Here is a 22,070-nt window from a genome sequence, read left to right as displayed (position 1 = left end):
CTCTGCACATTTATCATTACTTTTTCAACATAGTGGTTCTTCCTTGTTCACTGTCTCCCACTTATGGGAAACCTGGATGGTCTATGTAATGTTAGTTGTATGTAATTGTTCTGTGCTTCAAAATTTGGGGAGTGGAATGACAGGGTCTTACATTAAAAGCAGAATGGGATGTCATTCTTCATCGAGTCCACCTCTTCAGATCACAGAACCATTGATTCAGGTCATCAGAAGTCATCCAATGCAACCCTCAGCTTTTACAGGCAAAGAAACTGAAAACCAAATTGCCCTCAGTTGGGACCCAATCCATTGCCTAGTATGATTTCCATAGTATTGTAGAGCAGAAAAGATGGTGATTAGGAAATTAAAAGGAACCAGATATAAGGTGCTAGTATGAACAAAAGCCATGTCATGCATGCCCTTATGTCAGCCTGTACCTACCATGTTCTAGTGAAAAGTTTGTTTGAACAATGAGAGATAGAAATAAGACTGAATTTTCCATTAAGAAGAAAAACAAAAACAATATCAATCAAAAGATGATAGATTTGGAGTTATAAAAGACCACAAAGGACCTTGAGTCCAACCATGTCATTTTTTTCAGATGTTGAAAAGGTAGTTCAAAGTAGTTAAATGAGTTGCACAAAGTGAGCCAGTTAGTTACTGTTGGAAGCAGGATTTAACCAAATGTCTTCCTGGCTCCAAATCCCGGGATCAATCTACTACATCACACTGCCTGTTAAGTTCATTTTAGATAGATGCCTTCAAACAGAGAGCTGCCATCTATCACAAGAAGTAAAGTGGACAATTTTGATGGCCTCAAACTAAAAAGGCTGTGCTTGAACAAAACAAATGCATCCAAAACTAGAAGAAAAGCAGGAAAATGGAAGGAGAGTATTACTAGATCACTCAGAAAGCATGTCTTCCTGTTCTAGACCACCCAGGTTACATGGCTATCTGTTCTAGGTCACCCCAATACATGTCTTTGTGTTCTAGATCACCCACAAAACATGTTTTCTAAGCTCACTTGAAATAAGTGCATTCCCGATCACTCAATCTTTTGATCAACGGGAAAATGCCTTCCTGTTCTAGATCACTCAGAAAACCATGTCTTCCTCTTCTAGATTACCCATTTCCCATTCTAGATTGCCTCAAAATGGATGTCTTCCTGTTATATTTCACCCAGAAGAAAGTATATGCCTGTTCTGATTCACCCACTTCCTGTTCTAGATCACCCAAGGAAAGATGACCTCCTGTTCTAGATCACCCAACAAAGCATGTCTTCCTGTTCTAAACCATCCCACTTATTGGTCTAGATCATCCCAGAATGATCATCCTCCTGTTCTAGATCACCCAGAAAAATGTGTCTTCCTGTTTTAGATCACCTCAGAATGAATGATTTCCTTTCTAGATCACCCCACTTCATATTCTAGATTACCTCCAGACAGGATGGCCTCCTGTTCTAGATTATCCAGAAAAAAATGTGACTTCCTGTTCTAGATCACTCCACCTCTCATTCTAGATCTCCCAGAAACAGTTACTTCCTGTTCTAGATCACCCCGTTTCACATTCTAGATTGTCCTGCAATGTGACTTCCTGTTCTAGATTACCCCAGAATGGGTGTCTTCCCGCTCTAGATCACCCAGAAAAGCATGTCTCCCTATTCTAGATCACCCCTTCCTGTTGTGAAAGACTTTAAAAGTCCCAAAGAGGGCCTCATATTTTCTCCTAGAGGCAACAAAAAACTCTTGGAGTTTGAGTACAGGAGTGATATGGTCAGAATGTGATTAATGCTTGTTTGGCTGATGATCCATGAGGCAATAGTTAGATCTCATTGGAGAATTGCTGGGGATCCAGATCTGATGGAGTTTAGCTCCTGGATGTTTTGTAAAAAGATCACTTAGCATTGCTATTTCTCAACCTGTAGGCCAAAGACCTAATCAGAGTTAAGTGAGAAAAAAGAGGCCTTTGTAATGTTTGTGCCCTTTATAATAAGAAATTTGGGGGGGAGTGGAGCCAATATGGCCAACTTAACTCACCCAATCTCTCCCCCAAACCACCCCAAACTTCTTTAAATAATGACAATACATTTTAGAGCATCAGAACATTCAAAAAGAGAGAGTAGGAAATTTTCTAGCTAAAGACAACTTGCATGAGCTGAAAAGGTCTGTGACATGAAAGTGAGAATCCAGCATTCAGTCCTAGTGCAGGACGTAACAATACAACTCTGGCCCCAGCCCTGGCCTCATGCCAGTAAAGCAGGAATGGGTTTAAGGATCTTTGAATCAATGGCAATGCTAGTGGTTTCCAGACCAAAGCTAACAAAGGGGACTTGGAAGGTCAGAAGAAAAGATCCGCAGAAACAAGTGGGAGCCCAGCACCCAGTCCCAGAAGAAGCTGCACAAGCACAGCCCCAGCCCCAGCCCCAGCTCCAACAAAGATGAACTTCTGAATCAGTAGCAGCATTGGCGCTTCTCATATCTCTCAACCTAAAAGCACCAAAGGTGACCTGGAAAGTTGGAAGAAAAGATTTATAAGTAGGATGAGAGTGCCTTGTGAAACCAGCACACCAAATGTGGGGCAGTGGTGGTGATGGCAGCTTCCTGAAGTCTTAGCTCACAAGAGTTTTCTTTATGAGTATTGAGGAAGGACTCTATTGCTTTAGCCCACTACAATAGGGCAAGGACACTCCTCACAGTTCCATGGCAGAAAAGATTGCTTGTAGTCAGATTCTAAGAAGCATCTCCGAAAAAAGCTGCACAAAACCCTTGAAGCTTGGGACACTGTACCCTCCACCTGGAAATAGCTCCACTTTAGCAAAGACTTAAAATCCAAATAATTGGCTAGGAAAATGGACAGAAAAAGTGTCTGACCACTGAAAGTTATTATGTGACAAAGAACATCAAAACACTCGCTTGGAAGAAAACAAAGTTAAAGTTCTTATGTCCAAAACTTCTAAGAAAAACAAGAATTGATCTCAGGCTAAGGAAGATTAAAAGAGATTTTAAAAATCAACTAAGAGAGATAAAAGAAAAAGTAAGAAAAGAATTGAGAGTGGTGCAAAAAGAAATAGAAAAAGCAAATGAGGAGAAGAATGCTTTAAAAGACAAAATTGGCCAAATGGGAAAGGCGGCACAAGGGCTCACTGAGGAAATAATTCTTTAAAAACTAGAATTGACCAAATGGAATCTAATGACTTTATGAGAAATCAAGATACAATAAAGCAAAACAAAAAAGTGAAAAACAGACAAAAGTGAAATAATTCGTTGGAAAAACAATTAACCTCTCAAGGAGAGATGATTAAAAAATTGTTGATCTGCACAAGTCATGATCAAAAGAAAAGAGCCTAGACATTACCTTTCAAGAAATTATCAAAGAAAACTGTCCTGATATTCTAGAACCAGAGGTTAAAATGGAAATTTAAAGAATCCACTGATCACCTCCTGAAAGATCTCAAAATGAAAACTCCCAGGAATAGAGTAAATGGAGGGGATACAGTTAGCAATAGTAACTGTAAAAAGAATTTTAAAGGAAGTTTCTTTGATAAGCCCTCATTTCTAGAAGATGGGAGAACTGAGTCAAATTTATTTAAAAAAAATAAGAGTCATGCTCCAAATTAATAAATGATCAAAAGATATGAACTGTGCCTAAAGGGCTATAAGTTAATGTATATCCTTTGACCTAACAATACCCCTACTAGGCATAAATCTCAAAAGAGATTCTTAAAAAAGGAAAAATATCTATATGTACAAAAATATTTTTAGCGCTCTCTTCTCAGGGCAAAAAAATTAGAAACTGAGGGGATGTCCAACAACTGGGGAATGGCTGAATAAATTGTGTAAATGATAAGCAGGATGCTCTCAGGAAAAAAAAAGAAAATCTTTCATGACCTAGCAAAGTAAAATGTACTGTATTCAAAGTACTACCAATGTTCTGGGATGATCATCTGTAAATGATTGTTATTCTCAGCAGTACAATGATCCATGACTACTCTGAAGGACTTATGACGAAAAATCCTATCCACACCCAGAGAAAGAAAGAATTGTGTCTTAATGCAGATTGAAACCTCTCTCTCTCTCTCTCTCTCTCTCTCTCTCTCTCTCTCTCTCTCTCTCTCTCTCTCTCTCTCTCTCTCTCTCTCTCTCTCTCTCTCTCTCTCTCTCTCTCTCTCTCTCTCTCTCTCTCTTTCTCTCTCTCTCTCTTTCTCTCTCTCTCTCTCTCTCTCTCTCTCTCTCTCTCTCTCTCTCTCTCTCAATTTCCTTTTGCTTGAGGGTTTTTTTAAGATAGGAGATCTATGTTTTCTTTCACAACATGACTTTTATGGATATGTTTTCCATAACTTCACATGTGATTTCTTAGTGGGAGCTGGGGGGTGGGAATAAGAAAGAGGGAGAGTATCGGGGACTCAAAAGTATAAAAAAAAAACAAACAAGTGTAAAAAATACTGTTTTAAATGTAACTGGAGAAAAAAATTAAATAAATAAATTAAAAAAAATTTTAAGAGATAAGAAATTCTCTAGTGCCTGAGTTGGGCTAAGAAATGAAATCATAATGGGAAAGCCTTCATTTTCAGAGGAGCTTGAGTATGCCTGTGTGAACAACAAATGAATTACGTTAGGAAAAAAACATTATTGGCATTCTAGCTGTTACTGGCGAGATGAATTGAATCAAAATCCGAAAGAACCCAAGGAAGTCAATAATATTGGCTATCTGCTATCACATATCAAGATTTCTCTAATCTATTTCCCTATCTGTTGATAGAAAGACAGTAAAATCATTTTCTTTGACATCTCTAGGGAAGGACACCACAAAGTCATGTGTAACAATTTAGTTTTATGGAGAAAATGGGACAAAAGTCATCAGCTCTTTCAGTCCTGTCCACTCAGTCTTTGTCATTTGCAGGGATTATAATTTGTCATCTTGGTAATAGAAATGTTTAGACGAAAAAAGAGTTTATAAGACTGTGGGAGCAAAGCAATTCAAAAACAGAGCTAAAGTGCTTAAAGGAATATTTACACAAGCTGCCAGAGTAACTGGGTGAGGTCTATAACAAAAATGGGATGAAATAGTCAGAGGCTCTTAGCTTTTTTTGGGCAAGGCCCCTACGAGCAGTAGCAGCAGCTCAGTAAAGAGACTGTCTCTCAGATGAATAAAGATGGATGCAGAAGTTAGCAACATAGCAGCTCAGCAGTCACCAAGAACATAGAAGCTCAACAAATCTTCAACAGAGAGAAGCATGATGGTATCACAAGAAGGCTTAGGCAGCTATGAAGCACAGGAAACATGAATTTCCTGAGGTTCTCATGCTCTCTGTCCTTCCATGTGCATTCCTGCCACATGTATGCTCTCCTTCCTGCCATATGCACAAGCAAGCTCCCAGAGGATGCCGAACTGGATTAAAATTTAATTGGGAAATGTTGAACAAAATAAGTAAAAAATATAATATAAAACACAAATAATGTTAATTTGTGGTTTTCTGAGTCAATGCATGATGAGCAGGTAGGCATCCTTATGGTTTTAGTATGAGACCACTGATCTGCTTTACTGATAGCAGTGATTTCATGGGATAGTGAATTCCTGGGTTATATGGGACAATATTCTTATTTGTTATACTATATGTATTTGTTTACATGTCATTTGCTTCTCTGATGGTGAAAGAAAAGCGAACACATCACTGGAACCTTGAGAGCTATGGGTCGAAGAGTTTTGATAGTTTTGATATTTACCTACCAAATGGCTTGAACCTGAACTAGCTTTGGAAGGGATGCTGGGTACAATATCTGTTTTACAATATCCATGATATTTTAAATAAAACATTCTAAAACAAAGAAAGCTTTCTTCTTCTGTATTGGCAAAAGAATGATCCTTTCTCTTCCCCATTCCAATCCCCAATATGTAAAATTCAATAGAAGACTTAACAGTTTCCATAGTGAATGAAAGAAACAGCATTTATTGTGTTGAGTCCAATTCTGTGTAATGCAGATAGATGATACAGTCATTAAGAAATATGAGGCATTTTTAGTATTTCCTTTTTTTCTCATTGATCAGCTTGGATTTTGAGGGGAAGGCATTTCACTTCATAAACAGTTTCACTAAATCATGTCTGTATCCTGCTCATTCACATAAACAACACTGGCAAATTTCTTTCTTCCTCTCCAGAACACATCAAGATATGGTGCACATTTTGGAAAAAAGGCTTATTTCTGGCAATGAATGGTCTTCTGGAAGCTTTGGGACTCCATCCAGTATTTTTAAGTTTGGCAAACTGGAAAAGACTCTGAAACAGAAGAGATATTAAAGTAATGTAATTAGGTTGACCTGCTAAAGACCCAGAGCATTCAATTTGAGCTCCAGTCTCTATAAATAAGTTCTCTTTTATGTTTTCAATTATTATAAGAAAGATGATGGCATTGCAACATCAGTGAACCTGACCCTACTGTGTTTCACTAGCTTCCACATGGAGGTGATAGGATTAGAGGATGATAGATTTAGGGCTAAAAAAGACCTTGGAGGTCATCGTGATCAACAATTATATATTTCACCTGGGTGGGAAATACTGACCTGGCTGGTGCTAGACAAGGGATTTAACAAGTCTTTGAAAGACTGTAACTTTTGATCATAGATGTTGAATGTCACATGATTTGTTTTTATAACCGAAATAAATTTCAATTGTTACAGACTGCTCTAGGGAAAATCAATGCAGAGATTTAGCTGACTGATGCTATTCTAGGAAGAAGATGATGGTCAATGAATATACTGTTAAGTTTAAAAAGAGAGAGAGAATAAAGCCTGAACTGTGAAATGATAAGATTGAAAGAAGAATTCTGCTAGAAAAATAATGAGAGCAAACAGATTGGGGGAGGGAGATTGGGCTGTTACCCCTCTTGAGAGAGGGCACCTTTCTGCAGCTCACATTTCCCACATGCAAATCAGATGCTGTGTTCAGAAGGACAGATAATTCTCATCATGTCAAGCAAATAGTTATAACTGATATTCACTAGCAGGTTTTTCTCCTCTCCAGAGTAGGCATCTGTTTGACTTTCCTGCATTGTATATGTCCTATGGAGAGAGATCTGGTATCTTTTTGTCTAGGATGCCAAAAATGGAAACTTCTCAGAGTGGGTTCTCCTGAAATCGATTGATGGAGGAACAAACCATCTTTATGAAAGTTTTGATATGGTTTCTTCTCCTAGGGCATCATAGATTTTTAACTGAATGACTCTTTAAGGATCACCTTAAATCCAATCCCTTAATTTTATAGATGAGGAAAGTAAAATACAGAAAAGTGAAATGGTTTGCCCAAAATCATGTGGCCAAGAAATCTTAGATTTGGAATTTGATGCAAAATTCTCTGATTTGAAATCCAGTGTTATTTCCACTGTGCCATATTATTCTTTGCTGTCTTGGAGAATCTCTGGGTAGGGGAAGAGAGAAAGAAGGAAAGGGCTAAGGCTTTCCTAGTAAGGGGTCAGAAATAAGCTGCTATTGGGAGTATGGAGCTGTTTGCCTACTTTGCCCCTTAAATACATTTTATAATATTGGGATTAGGAGTTTCCAACTAATATGTCAAAAAAGGGTGGCATCTCCTGCTGGGAAGTTATCCACTTGTCTACAATGGCCTAAACGTGGCCATAAACAATATCTGGTGATGTTTTCTATCTCTTTGGGATTGTGCTGTTTTCTGATTGGAGGACCTGAAACAAAGAAGGAAGGAAAAAGATGAGTGAACATTTTTGACAATTCCAATTGATGGTGAATAAGAGAAGCATATAATTATTTTATTCTTTCAAGCATAGTTTTAAAGGCTTTTTCTCTCTAACATGATGGCTAGCTGTCACTGATGCTAAATGAAGGTTTTATAGTACTAATAACTCATCTTTCAAGGTCATTCAAAAGTCGACAAATGACTTCCTTCACTACAACACTGTGAGATGAGTACTGTAGCTATTATCATCCTCATTTTATCATGTGAGACTTGTAGAAGGGAAGTGATTTGGAGAACAAGAGGGTGTCAGAACCATTAAAAGGCATTAGGCAACAAAAAGGAAATCGAAATGGTCTTCTCATTGTAAGTACTGAGGTTTCAAACCCCACAAGATCAGAAGCTTGGATAATTTGAGAACAAGACAGAGGAAAAGTGAGTTGGGATTTGATGATAATTGCTATCCTCATTAATCTCTTTGGATTTTAAAATGACTTGCATCTCTCCATTTGAAATGAGCTCTTGCTGCCTTCAATAGTTTGTTTCTAGAGATCATACTGGTCATGATTGGTAGAGGGATAAACCTTTTTGTCAGTGCAGGTGAGACTGTGTTCTGTACCTTATAATCTTAGAGAGTTACCTATTTACAGAGCAGTGGTCCTAAGTAATTGAATCCAAGACCTTTCTTGTAGTCAAGGATCCCTATGTTTTTGGAACCATTTATAGACCTTGGGAGATCACTAAAAATAGAATGATGCATTATAATTCATTATCAATTATTGTCAGAAGTAGGGGAATTTCTACAGTTAGGCAAGAGAGATATCCATCAACTACCAGCATCTTATCAGCAGTATTCTAGGGTTTTCCACAGGCTGCAAAATTATTTATGACAAGAAAACAAGAAAACTTGATTTTTTTTCCAAGTTTACTTCACTTATAGGAGTGGGAGAGGGGATTGAGTAGTGCTAACAGAAATTTCCTAATATTAGTTATTATAAATTCTCATAACAAACACAACTAATAAAGCATAAGTATATCCTATTAATCAAGTAGAAGTAATCATCAATATATGGTGGGTTAATTAATTGTAATCCATATAATTCTGATGTTACAGCATTAACTAAACCAAGTTTAATTCACTAATAAAATCACTGATCCCACTAAATCATAATAAACTGAGGTAATACTAATTAAATTGAGCAGGAATAGTAAAATTATTTTTACAGCACTATATAAATACAAACTAAATTTAAGGAGTCCCAAAAGTCTTATAGCATATTTATACTATTATAACTTAAAATTCCACTAAAATATATAGGTTATTCTGTACAGAAATCTAGAAATCATTTTTTCCTTGTGAATTCAAGGCTAATTCTCTAACCACTTTCCCATATTGCTTCCTCATTAGATATTGTTAAATAAACATATTCAGATGCTCTACTAAACTACATTAAGAATTGGAATATGATCTTCCTGGACTCCAAACAGCAATAATAATTAATGATGATGATGATAACATTTATATGTTATGGTTACAAAGAACTCTGTACATGTTATCTTATTTGATCCTCACAACTCTATGAAGGAGGTACTATTATGATCCTCCTTTAATAAATGGGGAAACTGAGGTACATCAATTTAAATGGCTTGAACAGAGTCATGCTGATATTTTTTCCCTTTAAATAAATTTATTATTTATTTTTAGTATTCTTTACTTTAAAAAATTTTGAGATTCAAATTCTCATCCTTCCCTTATCCACTAAAAAAGCAAGCAAATGGCATCAATTATATATGTGAGGTCTTGCAAAACTTATTTCTAAATTATCTATACACAAAAAGACAAGCAAAAAGAAATAAAAATGAGAAAATTTTACTTGTTTTGTGTTCAGTTTTACTTCAATTTACAGTTAGAGTTCATCAGTTCTCTCTTTGGAGGTGGATAATACTTTTTTCATTATAAATTCTTTAGAATTGTCTTAGATCATTGTATTTAAGTCTTTACATTACAACCATTGTGGGTTTTTTTTTTTAGCAATGTGGTTCTTTTCACTGACTTTGCATCAGTTCATAAAGATTTTACCAATATTTTCTGAAACAACTCCCTCATAATTTTTTAATATTACAATACAACTCCATTACAATTATGTGCCACAACTTCTTCACCCATTTCTCAGTGGATGAGCATCCTGTCAATTTCCAATTCTTTGCTACCACAGAAAGAGCTGCTACAAATGTTTTTGTACATAGAGATCCTTTTCTTTTGATTTCTTTGGGATAAGATTTAGGTGTGGTATTTCTGTGTCAAAGGCTATACACAGTTTTGTAGCCTTTAGACACAGTTCCAACTTGTTCTCCAGAGTTTTGGATTAGTTCACAATTTCATCAATTGTTTATTAGGGTACCCTTTTTTCCCTCATCCCTTCAGCATTTGCCATTTTGGATAGCTGTAAGATGATGCCTCAAATTTGCTTTAATTTACATTTCTCTAATCCATAGTTATTTAAAAGCATATTTTTATATGCCTATATACTATCTGTGCATATCCTTTGATCATTTATCAGTTGAGAAATAGCTATGGTTTCTATAAGTTTGATTCAGTTCTTCACATATTTGAGAAATTGAAATTTTCTTTGATGTAAATATTTTTTGTTACTGCTTCATTGCCTATGGTACTTTTTAGCAAAATATTGTTTTCCCGATTATCTTTTTTAAATGTCTTTGTTTTTGCTTTGTTTGAGATCATGATTTCTTGCTTCTGCCTTTTTTATATCAGTTAAAGAATAATAGATTCTGCTCCAGATTCTCATTTTATTTCTTTGTATATGTACATTTTTCTTTTTAAAGTGTTTTTCTTATAAACAAAATATAGCTTGGATCTAATTTCCAATCTATTCTTTTTGATTCTATTTTATGGATGAACACTTCTCTTTCACAATTATAGTGTCCATTACTATGTATTTTCCTCCATTTCATTTTCTTCTGTTTAACCTTCTATTTCTTTTTCTTTTGCTCTTCATGGAAAGTCTATTTTGCTTTGGAATACCTTCTCTCTTAATCTGTTCTTTCTTTTTATCACTCCCCTCCTTTCTCCTTTCTTTCCTATTTCCCTATTGAATAAGATAGATTCCTATATCCAACTGAGTATGTATGTGTTTGTATGTATGTGTGTGTGTGTATTCTTCTCTCTTTAAACTAATTCTAATGAGAAGTTTAAGTTCTGCTCTTCTCATTTTGTTCATCATTGTAAAAAGTTCTTTCTTGTCTTTTATGTGAGAAAATTTTTTCATTCTACATATCCCTTTCCACTTTTCTCAGTATATCTGTCTTTCCCATTCCTTCATTTTTTTTCTAAGATTTTTCCTATTTAAATTAAGTTACATTTATGCCTTCTTCCTATGTAGAGTCCTACTAAATTCCCTAATTATGATAATATTCTTAAAAGTAAACTATTCTCCCCATATAGAAATGTAATTGGTTTTATTTTGAGTCCTTTATAATCATTTTGCTTGGATCATTGAATTGCTGAGAAGAGTCTGTCATAGTTGAACATCACACAATCTTCTTTTTGCTCTGTACAATATTTTCCTGATTCTTTTTTCTTCATTCAGCATCAGTTCATGTAAGTCTTCCCAGGTTTTTCTATAACCAGCTTTTTCATAATTTTTTATAGAACAATAATATTGCATAACTTATTCAGCCACTCCTCAAATGGAGGACATTCACTCATTTTCCAATGTTTTATCATCATGAAAAGAGCTGCTACAAACATTTTTGCAACATGTAGGTATTTTCCCCTTTATTATGATTTCTTTGGGATACAGACCAGTAGTGGCACTTCTAGATCAAAGGGTAGGTGTGGTTTTGAGTCATTTATTTAAATCTTTTTTCATAATTTCCTTACATTATTCTAATTTCTCTTAACAATTTTTTCCCACTACCATTCTTATCTCTTTAACTCTTCCAGGAATTCTTGTTTGACTTTGATCCAATTAACATTTTTCTTCAAGGCCTTAGTTTATGCCTTAGTTTTCTCTGCCACCATAATACCTTTTTAGGATCCATTTTTTGTTGTTTACTAATTTTTCCAGCATGTTTCTTGGCTTTGTGTTATATAAAGTTGGACTCTGCTCTCTTGGGATTAGGGAGATATAGTCCCGAGCTTCAGATTATTGTGCTGCTATTTTCAGAGCTAGTTTTAAAAGTCTGCAAGTTTTTAGTGCTTCCATAGTGAAATGATGGGGAAGAAGCATGGTTACTGATCTTTTCATCTGTGCTCTGGTCTTCCCCTGGCTTCCTGTAGTCACACATGTGCTAGGGCTCCTCTTTGGTTTGGGATTGTGGCCAAATCCTCTACTCCCTTGTGATCGATAAGAATTGCTCCTCTCTAGCCTGGAACTATGACCCAGAGCTGATTATAGCAATAGAATTAGGAACCAGCTTCAGCTGCCCCCAGTGTCAGCATGCAGTGTCCCTGTAATCTTTTTGTAACCATTTATCCAAACTTCTTTATCTTCTCTGGGCTGAAAACTCCTAAAGCTGCTGCACTGCTGCTGCCCCTATTGCAGCTACCTCCAAGACCCACTTCTTGTTCTGTTGCCATTCTCTAGAGTGCTTTTACCCTATTGTCACAGACCTCTCCTGCTGACCTCCTAAGTTATCTTAGGCTGGAAAACAGTCTCACTCTGAGCTCTTGTTGGCTCTATCACTTCAAAATTCAATTTGAGGAGTTATTTTAAAGTTGTTTGATGGGGTATGTTGGCAAAGTACAGCTGCATCGTTGCCAGTACTCTGCTTCTTTGGCTCTATCCCAGATGATAAAGGTTGAGTCAGAAATCAAACTGAGGTCTTCCTAATTCCAATTCTAGATATCTATCCACTGTGTCACCTATATATCTAATGACAGTAGTAATCAAGAGATAACTAGGTCCCCATTAGTGAGAGTAATGAATCTCATAAAGTGGTTATATCATTTGAAATTGCACTGCATATTCCATTGAAATGGAACCAATAATCATACTTTTTATACTTATAATTTCCAACAGTGTGAATTCAAATATATATGATCATGGGACTCATTATTTCCAATAGTTGGACTTCACTCTAATATTGCTTAATATAGAACAAGTTTTAATAATTATGAACTTATAGCTAGCTCGAACTAACTTTATTTTCCCAATGCCAGTTTCCATCAATATGTAGCCATACAGAACAGACAGAGATGGAAGGATTGCTACGTTGATAAAATCACATATCTAGTGTGGATGTTGAAGTATTTGGGAATGGATTACTCTAAGATATCTTCCACTAATGCCTTCCTTCAATGGCTCAATATGGCATAGAAGTGACCTTTGGTAGACAGAGACTGGGTCAGTGGAGCATCCCTAAAATAGGTGCTAGACAAGGCACAACCATAGACCCAGCCATGGATTGACTGACTACATGTCTGATGCTTGAAATGAAGAAATCCTCATCCTCATCCATTTGGTTATTGGAGAACAACTTGCTTTTGTGAGCATAACATCTCCAAAACCATCTTCGGACAGAGCTTGGAAGGGGTTGAAATCTTAATGCATTATGGAGGGGAAGATCAACTGCCCCAAAGAAATTACAGATCCTTGAAGTATTAGAGTAAGTATTTTAAGCATGACTTGAAATAAGTAGCTAACTTTGGTCCAGCAACTAAAAAATGTTGCACATACATTTGGTTATTGGAAAACAACTTGCTTTTTGAGCATAATAGCTAAAAAAAACCATCTTCTGCCAGGGCTTGGAAGGGATTAAAATCCTAATGTGTTATGGAGGAGAAGACCAACTGCCCCAAGGGACTTATAGATCCTTGAAATATTGAAGTAAGTTTTTTAAAGCATGACTTGAAACAAGTGGCTAACTTTGGGCCAGTAGCTAAAAAAAAAAAAAAAAAAAAAAAAAAAAAAAAAAAAAAAAAAAAAGAAAAGTTGCTCATAAATTAACAAAATAATGCCTAGAAGAAAGAGAGGATGCCTAAGGCTGTGATTTTTATTAATGATGAACCCACCTTCTGCTACTGGGAAATTTGCTTTCAGTATGTCACCTAAACATAATTAGCGATGCTATTGAAAAAAACTGCTGCATCTATTCTACCGAAAAAATGACATGGTGGGAATAATTTGCCCTCAAATTACAGTAATATGGCAATTCACTGAAATTGAGGAATTTACTTTCTCTTTGGTGGAATAAAAAATCCTTGAAGGTAGAGATTGGTTTTTATTGACTTTGTGTTCCCCAGGGTTTTGTGATTGTTGCTTGCCCTTTGTTTTTGAAGAGGTCCATGACATATAAGTGAGTCAGATTGAAGGGAGAGAAGGCTGTGCAAAGTCACCAGTCTCACTTTATTTTCTCATCTGAGTCCAGTGGCAAGATAGAGATCAGAACAACTGGAGATGGCCTACTCTGGTACTTCATCAGTGCTGATTGGATTTGACACAGTTCTATTTTATTTATTCAGTTCTTTGAGGACAAAGGACATTCATCTATCCTAATCTAAAGGTGTTGGTATGTGTCCACAGTAAAAATTGAGATTAGGCCTGTGAATTCCTGGTAAAGAAACTTCCTCTACCAACATAGAATGGCACCTTATGTTTTTGGAGAATTTTCTAGCACTGAGAAATTAGGGGACTTGCCAAAAATCACTAGCTCTCTTTCCACTCAGTCACATAGTCTCTCTTTAATTAAGAAGGGATTTTTATTTCTTTTAACTTTTCCCTATGAATAAGGGCTGAGGCTTATGAAAATCAGAGTGACATAATAGATAAATAGCTAGTCTTAGAATCAAGAACTAAGTGATCCAATCTGATGGGCAAGACTACATGCAAAGTTTGCATGATGTGGCCTCCATTAGAGTGGAAGCTTTATAAGGACAGAGATTGCCAATTACCTCGTTTTTTATCTCCAACACTTAGCACAGTATGTTTATTAATTGTTTTATTAAAAGTCTCACCTCATATACTGGCTAATGTATCACTTAAACTCAGACTTCCTTAAACATATGTCTGAAACATTAAGTTACAGGAAAATTGCTCAATTGCCTTAGTAGAGGGAATTTCCTCATCAGGATTTCTTTTATACCCATGAATCCCAGGTGGGGATAAAAAAAGTGGAATATGATGTAATATACTTTTAGAGTTGGGGAAACGACATTTTTATAAGAAAGGAAATAAAAGCTATGCTTTATTATGACAGTGTAGTGGGGATGAAGAAGCATTAGAATGGAATTTTAAAGCTAAAAAAAAGATCTTGGAGCCCATTGGAATAGAAAGAAAAGTAGTTCTTATATTAGGCTCTGGGATCAAATTCTACCTTGGATGGGAGTTCATCCATGTAAATTTAGGCAAGACATCTATTCAAGGTCACAGTATTAAGGGAGACTAGCTAGACGTCAAATCCAGGTCCTTTGACTCCAAATTTTGTTTCAGTTTTTCACTTAGGAAATAAGGAGATACATTAGATAGCTTCAAAGATCTTTCCATTTCCAAATCCATGAGCCTGTAAGTGTATAAATTTGGAATCAGGTGATTAAGAGCCTACTTTTGAATTCAGGCTCTGTTCTTTTGAGAAGGCTTGACAAGCCAAGACAGCTCTCAATATCTGAGGTTCTTCATTCATTCAATGACAGGATTGAAATTAGGTAGCTTTGGAGGTTACTTCTAGGTGACTCAGTAGATAGACTACTAGGTATGGATTCAGGAGGACTTGAATTCAAATCCAACCTAAGAAACCTACTAGCGTTTTGCTCTGGGCAAGTCTTAACAATGGCTATTTGCCTCAGTTTTCCTTAACTTCAGAGATTCTGAAGAGGAAACGGCAAACCACTCCAGTATTTTTGCTGAGAAAATCCCAAATGGAGTCACAAAGAGTCAAATGTGATTAAAAAAGATAATAACAATGAGGTACCTTCTGGATCTAATTTTGCTTCCCTCATTTTAAGAAATGAAGTAACTGAGGCTCAAACTAGGATGTTAACATCATATAATAACAGTCATATATATACATATATATGTATATATATCCATACATATAAATATATAGTCATATAATAAGTTAGTTACAAAACCAGAATCAGAACTTAGGTCTCTGTGTTTCCACTTCTGTTCTATCTTTCTGATTTACAATAATTGCTAACACTGATAAAGGGGCCCAGGAGCAGTAAGACATCAGTTTTCATGGCATCCTTACTTAGGATGCTTGAACTCTATTGTACCTCCTGGGCCCGCTCCCAATAGTGAAGAAGAGAGTAAACTCACTCATGCTTGGCAGGTATATTACCTCTTCCAGACTGCTCTGGTATATTTAATAAATTATCTCTTTCTGTTCACTAAGTGGAACACTGGAAGTCAAAAGGAATGAAAATCCAACCAAAGAATAAGCATTTTGAAAGGATGTTGGCCTGTATCTAATCAAAACCAGATTCTTATTCAGAAAAGAACAGAAATGTCCTTCATTGAACACTGGAGTTAAAAATGCATCCCGGCAGAATTTAATATAACTCAGAGTGTTTCAGATGAAATGCCTTACATACGTGGAAAGTTATCTTGTTATAGGTACCTGGCACTGGCCCGTACCAATCTTTTCAAACTTAAAAAAGAAAAAAAAAGTGGACTGGAGAATGGAAGGTAGCAAGGATATAAAGCTGAAGGTGGTATCTCTAAAGTTCTTCAGATTCATGAAGTAATGGTAACAGGAAAAGAACTTAATTGGTTAAGGAGAATTTAATCTGGCTAAGTGTTTAAGAAATTACTCCTTTAGAAGTAGAACAACTGAATGTGCAGTGTGAACAAACCTCTCTTTATGTGGCGATATGGTGTTTAGATTCCTGGGTCTGAAATTAAGAAATTGAGTTTAAATCTGGCCTTAAACACTTACCAGCTGTGTGAATCTAGGCAAGTCATTTTATCCTCTGTCAGTTTTCTCACTGGTAAAATGAGAATGATAAGAGTACCAGCTTTCATATTTGTGGCACATGATAGGTGCTTAATAAATGCGTTTTCCCTTCCCTTTGAGGACTTGCTGTTTTCGGTAGTTTTGGTGAAATTCACAGGGATTCCTCTTGAGCATGAGTGATTCTAATGGAGTGGATTGCAAGCTGGAGAGTCCAATCAATGTCGTGATCTGATTTTCAGCCAAGGATAAATGCTGTATTTCAGGTATCTTTGGCAATTGTTTGAAAGATGTAAAGCAATTTTTGCTGACATTTAATTCTTTGCATCTGGGTACAAGAAAAACAATTCATACAATATCTTCTCAAGAGGGTTCAAAAATCCATTCACTTTTCTAGTGGGATTAGATATACTTTTGAAATTCTAAAATATAGCATTAGAGTCAGGATTTAAAAAGAAAAAAAAAAACATTCAAGTGCTCTAAAACATTCTTGTGACTATGTTCCTTTTCCTGGTGAATAATTATTCTCAGCATGTGTGTTTCATTCCATAATTTGATTACACTGAGCTTCGTTGTTAAAAATAAGAAGCATCATTATAACTTCCCACAATAACCTAAGAAAGTGGATGCAAGAGTCCTTTATTATTTGGATCCTGGTGAAAAACCAAACCCTAAAATGTCTCTGAGTGAGGTATCTGCCTGTCAGGGACTGAAACATCTTTTACACAGAATGAGTGATCAAGAAAATGATGGTGTTACTCTGATGATGTTCAAATTCTGTGGGAGGACTCAGGTGAGTGAATGAAAAAATAAATATTGAGCTTTTTTTTTTTTTTTTTTTTTTTTTAAAGAAAGACGTGAAGACTCAAGGCAAACTCAGTTTGCATTAGAGAATTAATTTGTTTTTAAAAGTATTTTCCTAGCAGGAGAATTACATCTCAGAATAACATTGTGGTCTCCAAAAATTAAAAAAATATATATGCATAAAGTTGATCTATACTATGTGAATAATGCATAAAAAGCACATTTACAAATTGTCCTCCTAAAGCAGGGGTAAAGATATAGAAGGCGAGGGAAATAAAGTGGGATGGGAATGGGGCCTAGTTAACATTGGAAAGTATTATCAATGAGTATTATTCAATCTAGAATTAATTTTCTGGTTTCTCTCTTTGTACCATGTTCTTTATTCTTAGAATTTTTGGCCCATCTTACCCTTCACTAACCCAATTCCCTCCCGTACCTCAAAACTAATTTTTAAAATCAACTAATCCCCAAAGTTTGTCTATGAGTAGGTACACATTTTATTCACCCTTCTCTGGGTTCACTCTTAGTAATTCAATTCAAAAGAAACATTTAAAGTACCTACTAAGTGCCAGGCACTGTGACAAGTGCTGAGAAAGAAAGATAACAATGAAATAGTATCTAGATTTTAAGCACATGCTTAATAAATACTTGATGATTGAGTGAGGAAAATTGGATGTGGTAGGGGATAGACAGAGACGGAGAAAACAGACAGAAATAAGAGATATAGACAGAGAGAGGGAGAGAGATAGAAAGACACACAGAGAGAGACAGAGACACTGAGACAGACACTCACAGAGAAAGAGAAATAAAGAATGAACATCTCCCTAGTGGTTTGAAATCCAAGATCATCTCTTCTCATTTCTTTGTTTTCCTTCATAGTGACTGACTCAGAGTTTCTAATAGGAAGGTGCTCCATGAATAGTGTTGACTGATAACACCTAACTCTGGAATAAAATGCACACAGCCCTGTAATCAACACTGTTGTTTCCTGCTCAACAAGAGAGACAGACTTCTCTGCTCATATGACTGTGTAAATATAAATTGCTCTTCTATGACTAGTGTAATTAGTGCTTAAAATTAATAAGTTGATTTGACAATATTATGAGTCCATTTTCTCTATTTGCAAATAAATGTATTTTCATCTAAATGTTTCAAGTCCTTTATAAAGCAAAAGGCATTCCCTCTTCATATTTTAGGGTGCCTATAAAATAGACCTTAAAATATTTGTTTTTGAAATGTAGCTATACGCAAAGAATTCCACCATTACTGATACTGATATAAGAGATGTATGATTAGATTATATGTTTAAATAGACCAATGATTGTGTTGACTTTAAGGAACTATACCAGTTAACTCCTTCTAATCAATACAGATTAGCAATTCTTCCTCAATTTGTAGTCTGAATGAATCACTCGAGACACTAAGATGTCTCAAGTGACTTGTCCAGATTCATGCAGTCATCACTACTCCATGACAGACTTTTAGCCTAGGTATTTGGCTCCACAGCAATTTTCTATCTTTCATGCAAGATTAGTATCAATGCTTAATTTTTTCCTAAAGTACCACGTTCTAGATCTATTGGAATGTTCTTTCCTTGCCATGCTTAGAGACGATGATGTAAAACTGTAGACTGGCTTGGTAATTGAATATGGGTTAAGTACCTGGGCAGTCTAATGGCACTTAGATCTGTCAAAGAATTGTCCACCAGCCAAAGGGTTTCTACTCGAATTAGTCTTCGGAGAATCCTGTTCAAATTTTCTGCTTGATAAGGGTCTCCCAAAGCCTGAAACGAAATGTTCAAACTCTGGAGGGGGCAAGAAGGTGAAAAAGCAATTTCTTTTTTGCAGCATTTTTCAAAAACTTTTTTTTTAAAGATCTGATGATCTCACATAGAACCACAATACTTCCTACTTCCCCTGAAACCCAAAATTAATGACAATTCAGAGTCCTGTGAATATCATGCAAGGAAAGTAACATCAGTATTTTAATTTTGAAAAAGACAACTGTCTTTATGTCTAAAAATAACTGTAAAAATAACTTTGGAAGATAGCTAGTTTTTCATAATCAATCAGTCTATCAACCTTCTTGATTTCAAAGGCACTAAACTAATTTCTGTTCTGAGCTCTATATGCTTTAAAATAAAAATTATATTATATCCTTTTAAAATAAAATTTCTACATGATCACTTTAATTTCATAACCATTAATTCTGGGATTTAGTATAAATATAAAAAGTAAATACTCTGACTGGAAAGGAGCAATCATTATAAAAGGCAGGGCCAAAAGGGACCTTTGGCCCATATATCCCCTACACCTAATATTAAATTGTTCATTGATTAAAGGCTTATAAAGTTGAAAGAGATCTTAAAAGCTATCTCATTTTCCTAATTGATAAATGCTCAAAGGATATGAACAGACAGTTTTCCAATGAAAAAATCAAAACAATTTATGATCATATAAAATGTTCTAAATCATTATTGATTAGAGAAATGCAAATTAAAACAACTTTGGGATATCAATTTTTACCTATTAGATTGGCTAAAATGATTGAAAGGGAAAGGTGACAAATGTTGGAAGGGATGTGGAAAAACAGTTGGGACAGTAATCCATTGTTGGTAGAATTGTGTACTGATCCAACCATTTTGGAGAGCAATCTGGAATTATTAAATTGCCTAGGCCCTTTGATCCAGCAATAACGCTTCTACATCTGTTTCCAAAAATGATTAGAGAAAAAACTGTTATAAAATGTTTATAGCAGTTTCCATTGTGGCGACAAAGAACTGGAAATTGGGGAATGGCTCCACAAGTTGTAGTATTCACTTGTAGTTATCTTGTCTAATCCCCTCTGCAGATCATGGATCTAAAGTCAGATGGGACCTCAGAGAGATTTAATCCAACTTTTGCATTTTAAGGCTGAGGAAACTGTACCATTAAGATTAATAATTAGAATTTAGTGATTTGCTGCCTTCTGACTGCGGATCTGAAGCTCAAAAAAATTAGAGGACATATAGTCCAACTGGTTTCCAATGTGTATTCTCTCTAGAGAAGTCTCCATGGTTGTATCTAAACAGGATAATTGGGTCTCCATTTGAGCCTCTCTGGTCCCTCTCTTTGATTCTGTCTAGTTTATCTGTGTGGAATTATTCCAGTGCAAATCAATAAGAACTTTCCATTGTTCAAAGATAGAAGGAAATCCAGCTTGTAATTTGAATATAAACAAAGAACTTTTCTGAGGGATCTCAAAGTTCATTTAGCTCAATGAAATTTGAAATTCTAGCACCCTGGAATATTCCACTCAACAAACATCTACATGCCCACAAGAGACAGGGCACACAGTCAGGCCCTGATGATACAAAAGTTTAAAATAATGAAATTCTCTTCCTTTAAAGATTTATGTTCTATTGGGTAAGAAATATATTGAATTGTAGCTAAGAATAATAAAAAAAAGTAAGAAACGAGGTTAAAGGAGAGATCCAAAATTATCATTTGTTCTCTGCTTGAAGGCTACTTGTCTGACTTTAGTTAAGTCATTTAACTTCAGTAAATATCAGTTTCCCCATCTCTATAATGGACTAGATAACATATAAGGCCATTTTAAGATCTTGGAGGTGATTAACTTTCAGCACTCGCTTTTCTTCTAGAAAACTAGAAAGGACTATTTGTATCACTCAAGACTGAACTTACTGCTCCCTTGTTTATAAGCAGATCTACATAAAGGGGTATAGGCTGATCAGGTTTTGTCAAAATACCAAGTTCTATGAATTATAGGAATAATTTAAGATTGTAAGAAGATTCTTTGCTTTATATTACTAGCTTTTTTTTTCTTTGTTCAAAGGAAAGGGCTCTTCTAGACTAATTTTAAAGATGGCTTCCAGCTTAAACTTCCTGACAACCAAAGGAGTCCCAGTTAAACATCTAGATGATTAATACATTATTAAGGACCCCCAAAATGAAATGGAGAAATAGACACTTTGTTAATTTTTAGAAGGAATTTTGCTCCATTCCATTCCAATAATAATCCATTCCAAATCAACAAGCACAGATTAAACAACTACCTTGTTCTAGGCACTGTACTAGATGCTGGAATATTAATATAAAGTTCAAAATGAAATCATTCCTGTCTTCAAGCAGCTGACATTCTGAGGGATGCTAGAGAAATGGTAAAATTATTGATAAATACTAGTGGTTTTTAAAATCATTATTGCTATCTTTTTTTTTAAATCACATTTAAAGAATAATGAAGAAGATACATATTTAAGTCATAGAACTTTTGAAAAACTCTTACCGTACATTCTTCCCAGTTTTCTTGTTGCCACTTTTCCCATTTGTCTTTTTCAAGTACTTTTTTCTTTGGAGAAAAAAGATATTCTTCACATCTAAAAAGTAGGTCTTCTTCAGAAGGCCCTAAATCAAAAGCAAAATAAAATATGACAGAATATCTTTATGAGGTGAGCTTTGGAGAAGGACCAAGCAGGACTCTAGCTAGTTTAAGGCAATCAGGGTTTGTTCCTGGAGAACAAGATTTAGAAGGAATCTTGGCAGGACTTTCAGTCCCTCTGCTGGACAGAAGCAATTGAGATAAGTAGGTTGTTATCATGGATAATTAGCTGCCAAAGGAAAGAAGTAGATATGACTTTCTTCTTTCAAGGTGTTACATC

The 22,070-nt window shown here is 35.5% G+C and overlaps 1 protein-coding gene across 2 annotated transcripts in view; it reads right to left on the bottom strand.

Annotated features, from left to right (window-relative positions):
* Positions 1-5,915: 5,915 nt before the first annotated feature.
* Positions 5,916-22,070, bottom strand: part of LOC141564806 (uncharacterized) — a 40,864-nt gene continuing 24,709 nt past the window's right edge. The window contains exons 4-7 of one of the 2 annotated variants that reach the window (XM_074307678.1): positions 21,698-21,816; positions 19,075-19,196; positions 16,740-16,937; positions 5,916-6,271 (exon numbers count right to left, since the gene is read on the bottom strand). In XM_074307678.1, the coding sequence (XP_074163779.1) occupies positions 6,160-6,271; positions 16,740-16,937; positions 19,075-19,196; positions 21,698-21,816 (551 nt within the window). In that variant the 3' untranslated portion in view covers positions 5,916-6,159. Of the gene's footprint in view, positions 6,272-16,739; positions 16,938-19,074; positions 19,218-21,697; positions 21,817-22,070 lie in introns of both variants that reach the window. The other variant, XM_074307676.1, reaches the window with a different exon arrangement.

The sequence above is a fragment of the Sminthopsis crassicaudata genome, chromosome 3 (genome assembly GCF_048593235.1).
Source record: "Sminthopsis crassicaudata isolate SCR6 chromosome 3, ASM4859323v1, whole genome shotgun sequence".
NCBI lineage: Eukaryota > Metazoa > Chordata > Mammalia > Dasyuromorphia > Dasyuridae > Sminthopsis > Sminthopsis crassicaudata.
The sequence above is the reverse complement of the archived record's forward strand: the minus strand, read 5'-3'. Positions and strand labels throughout refer to the sequence as shown.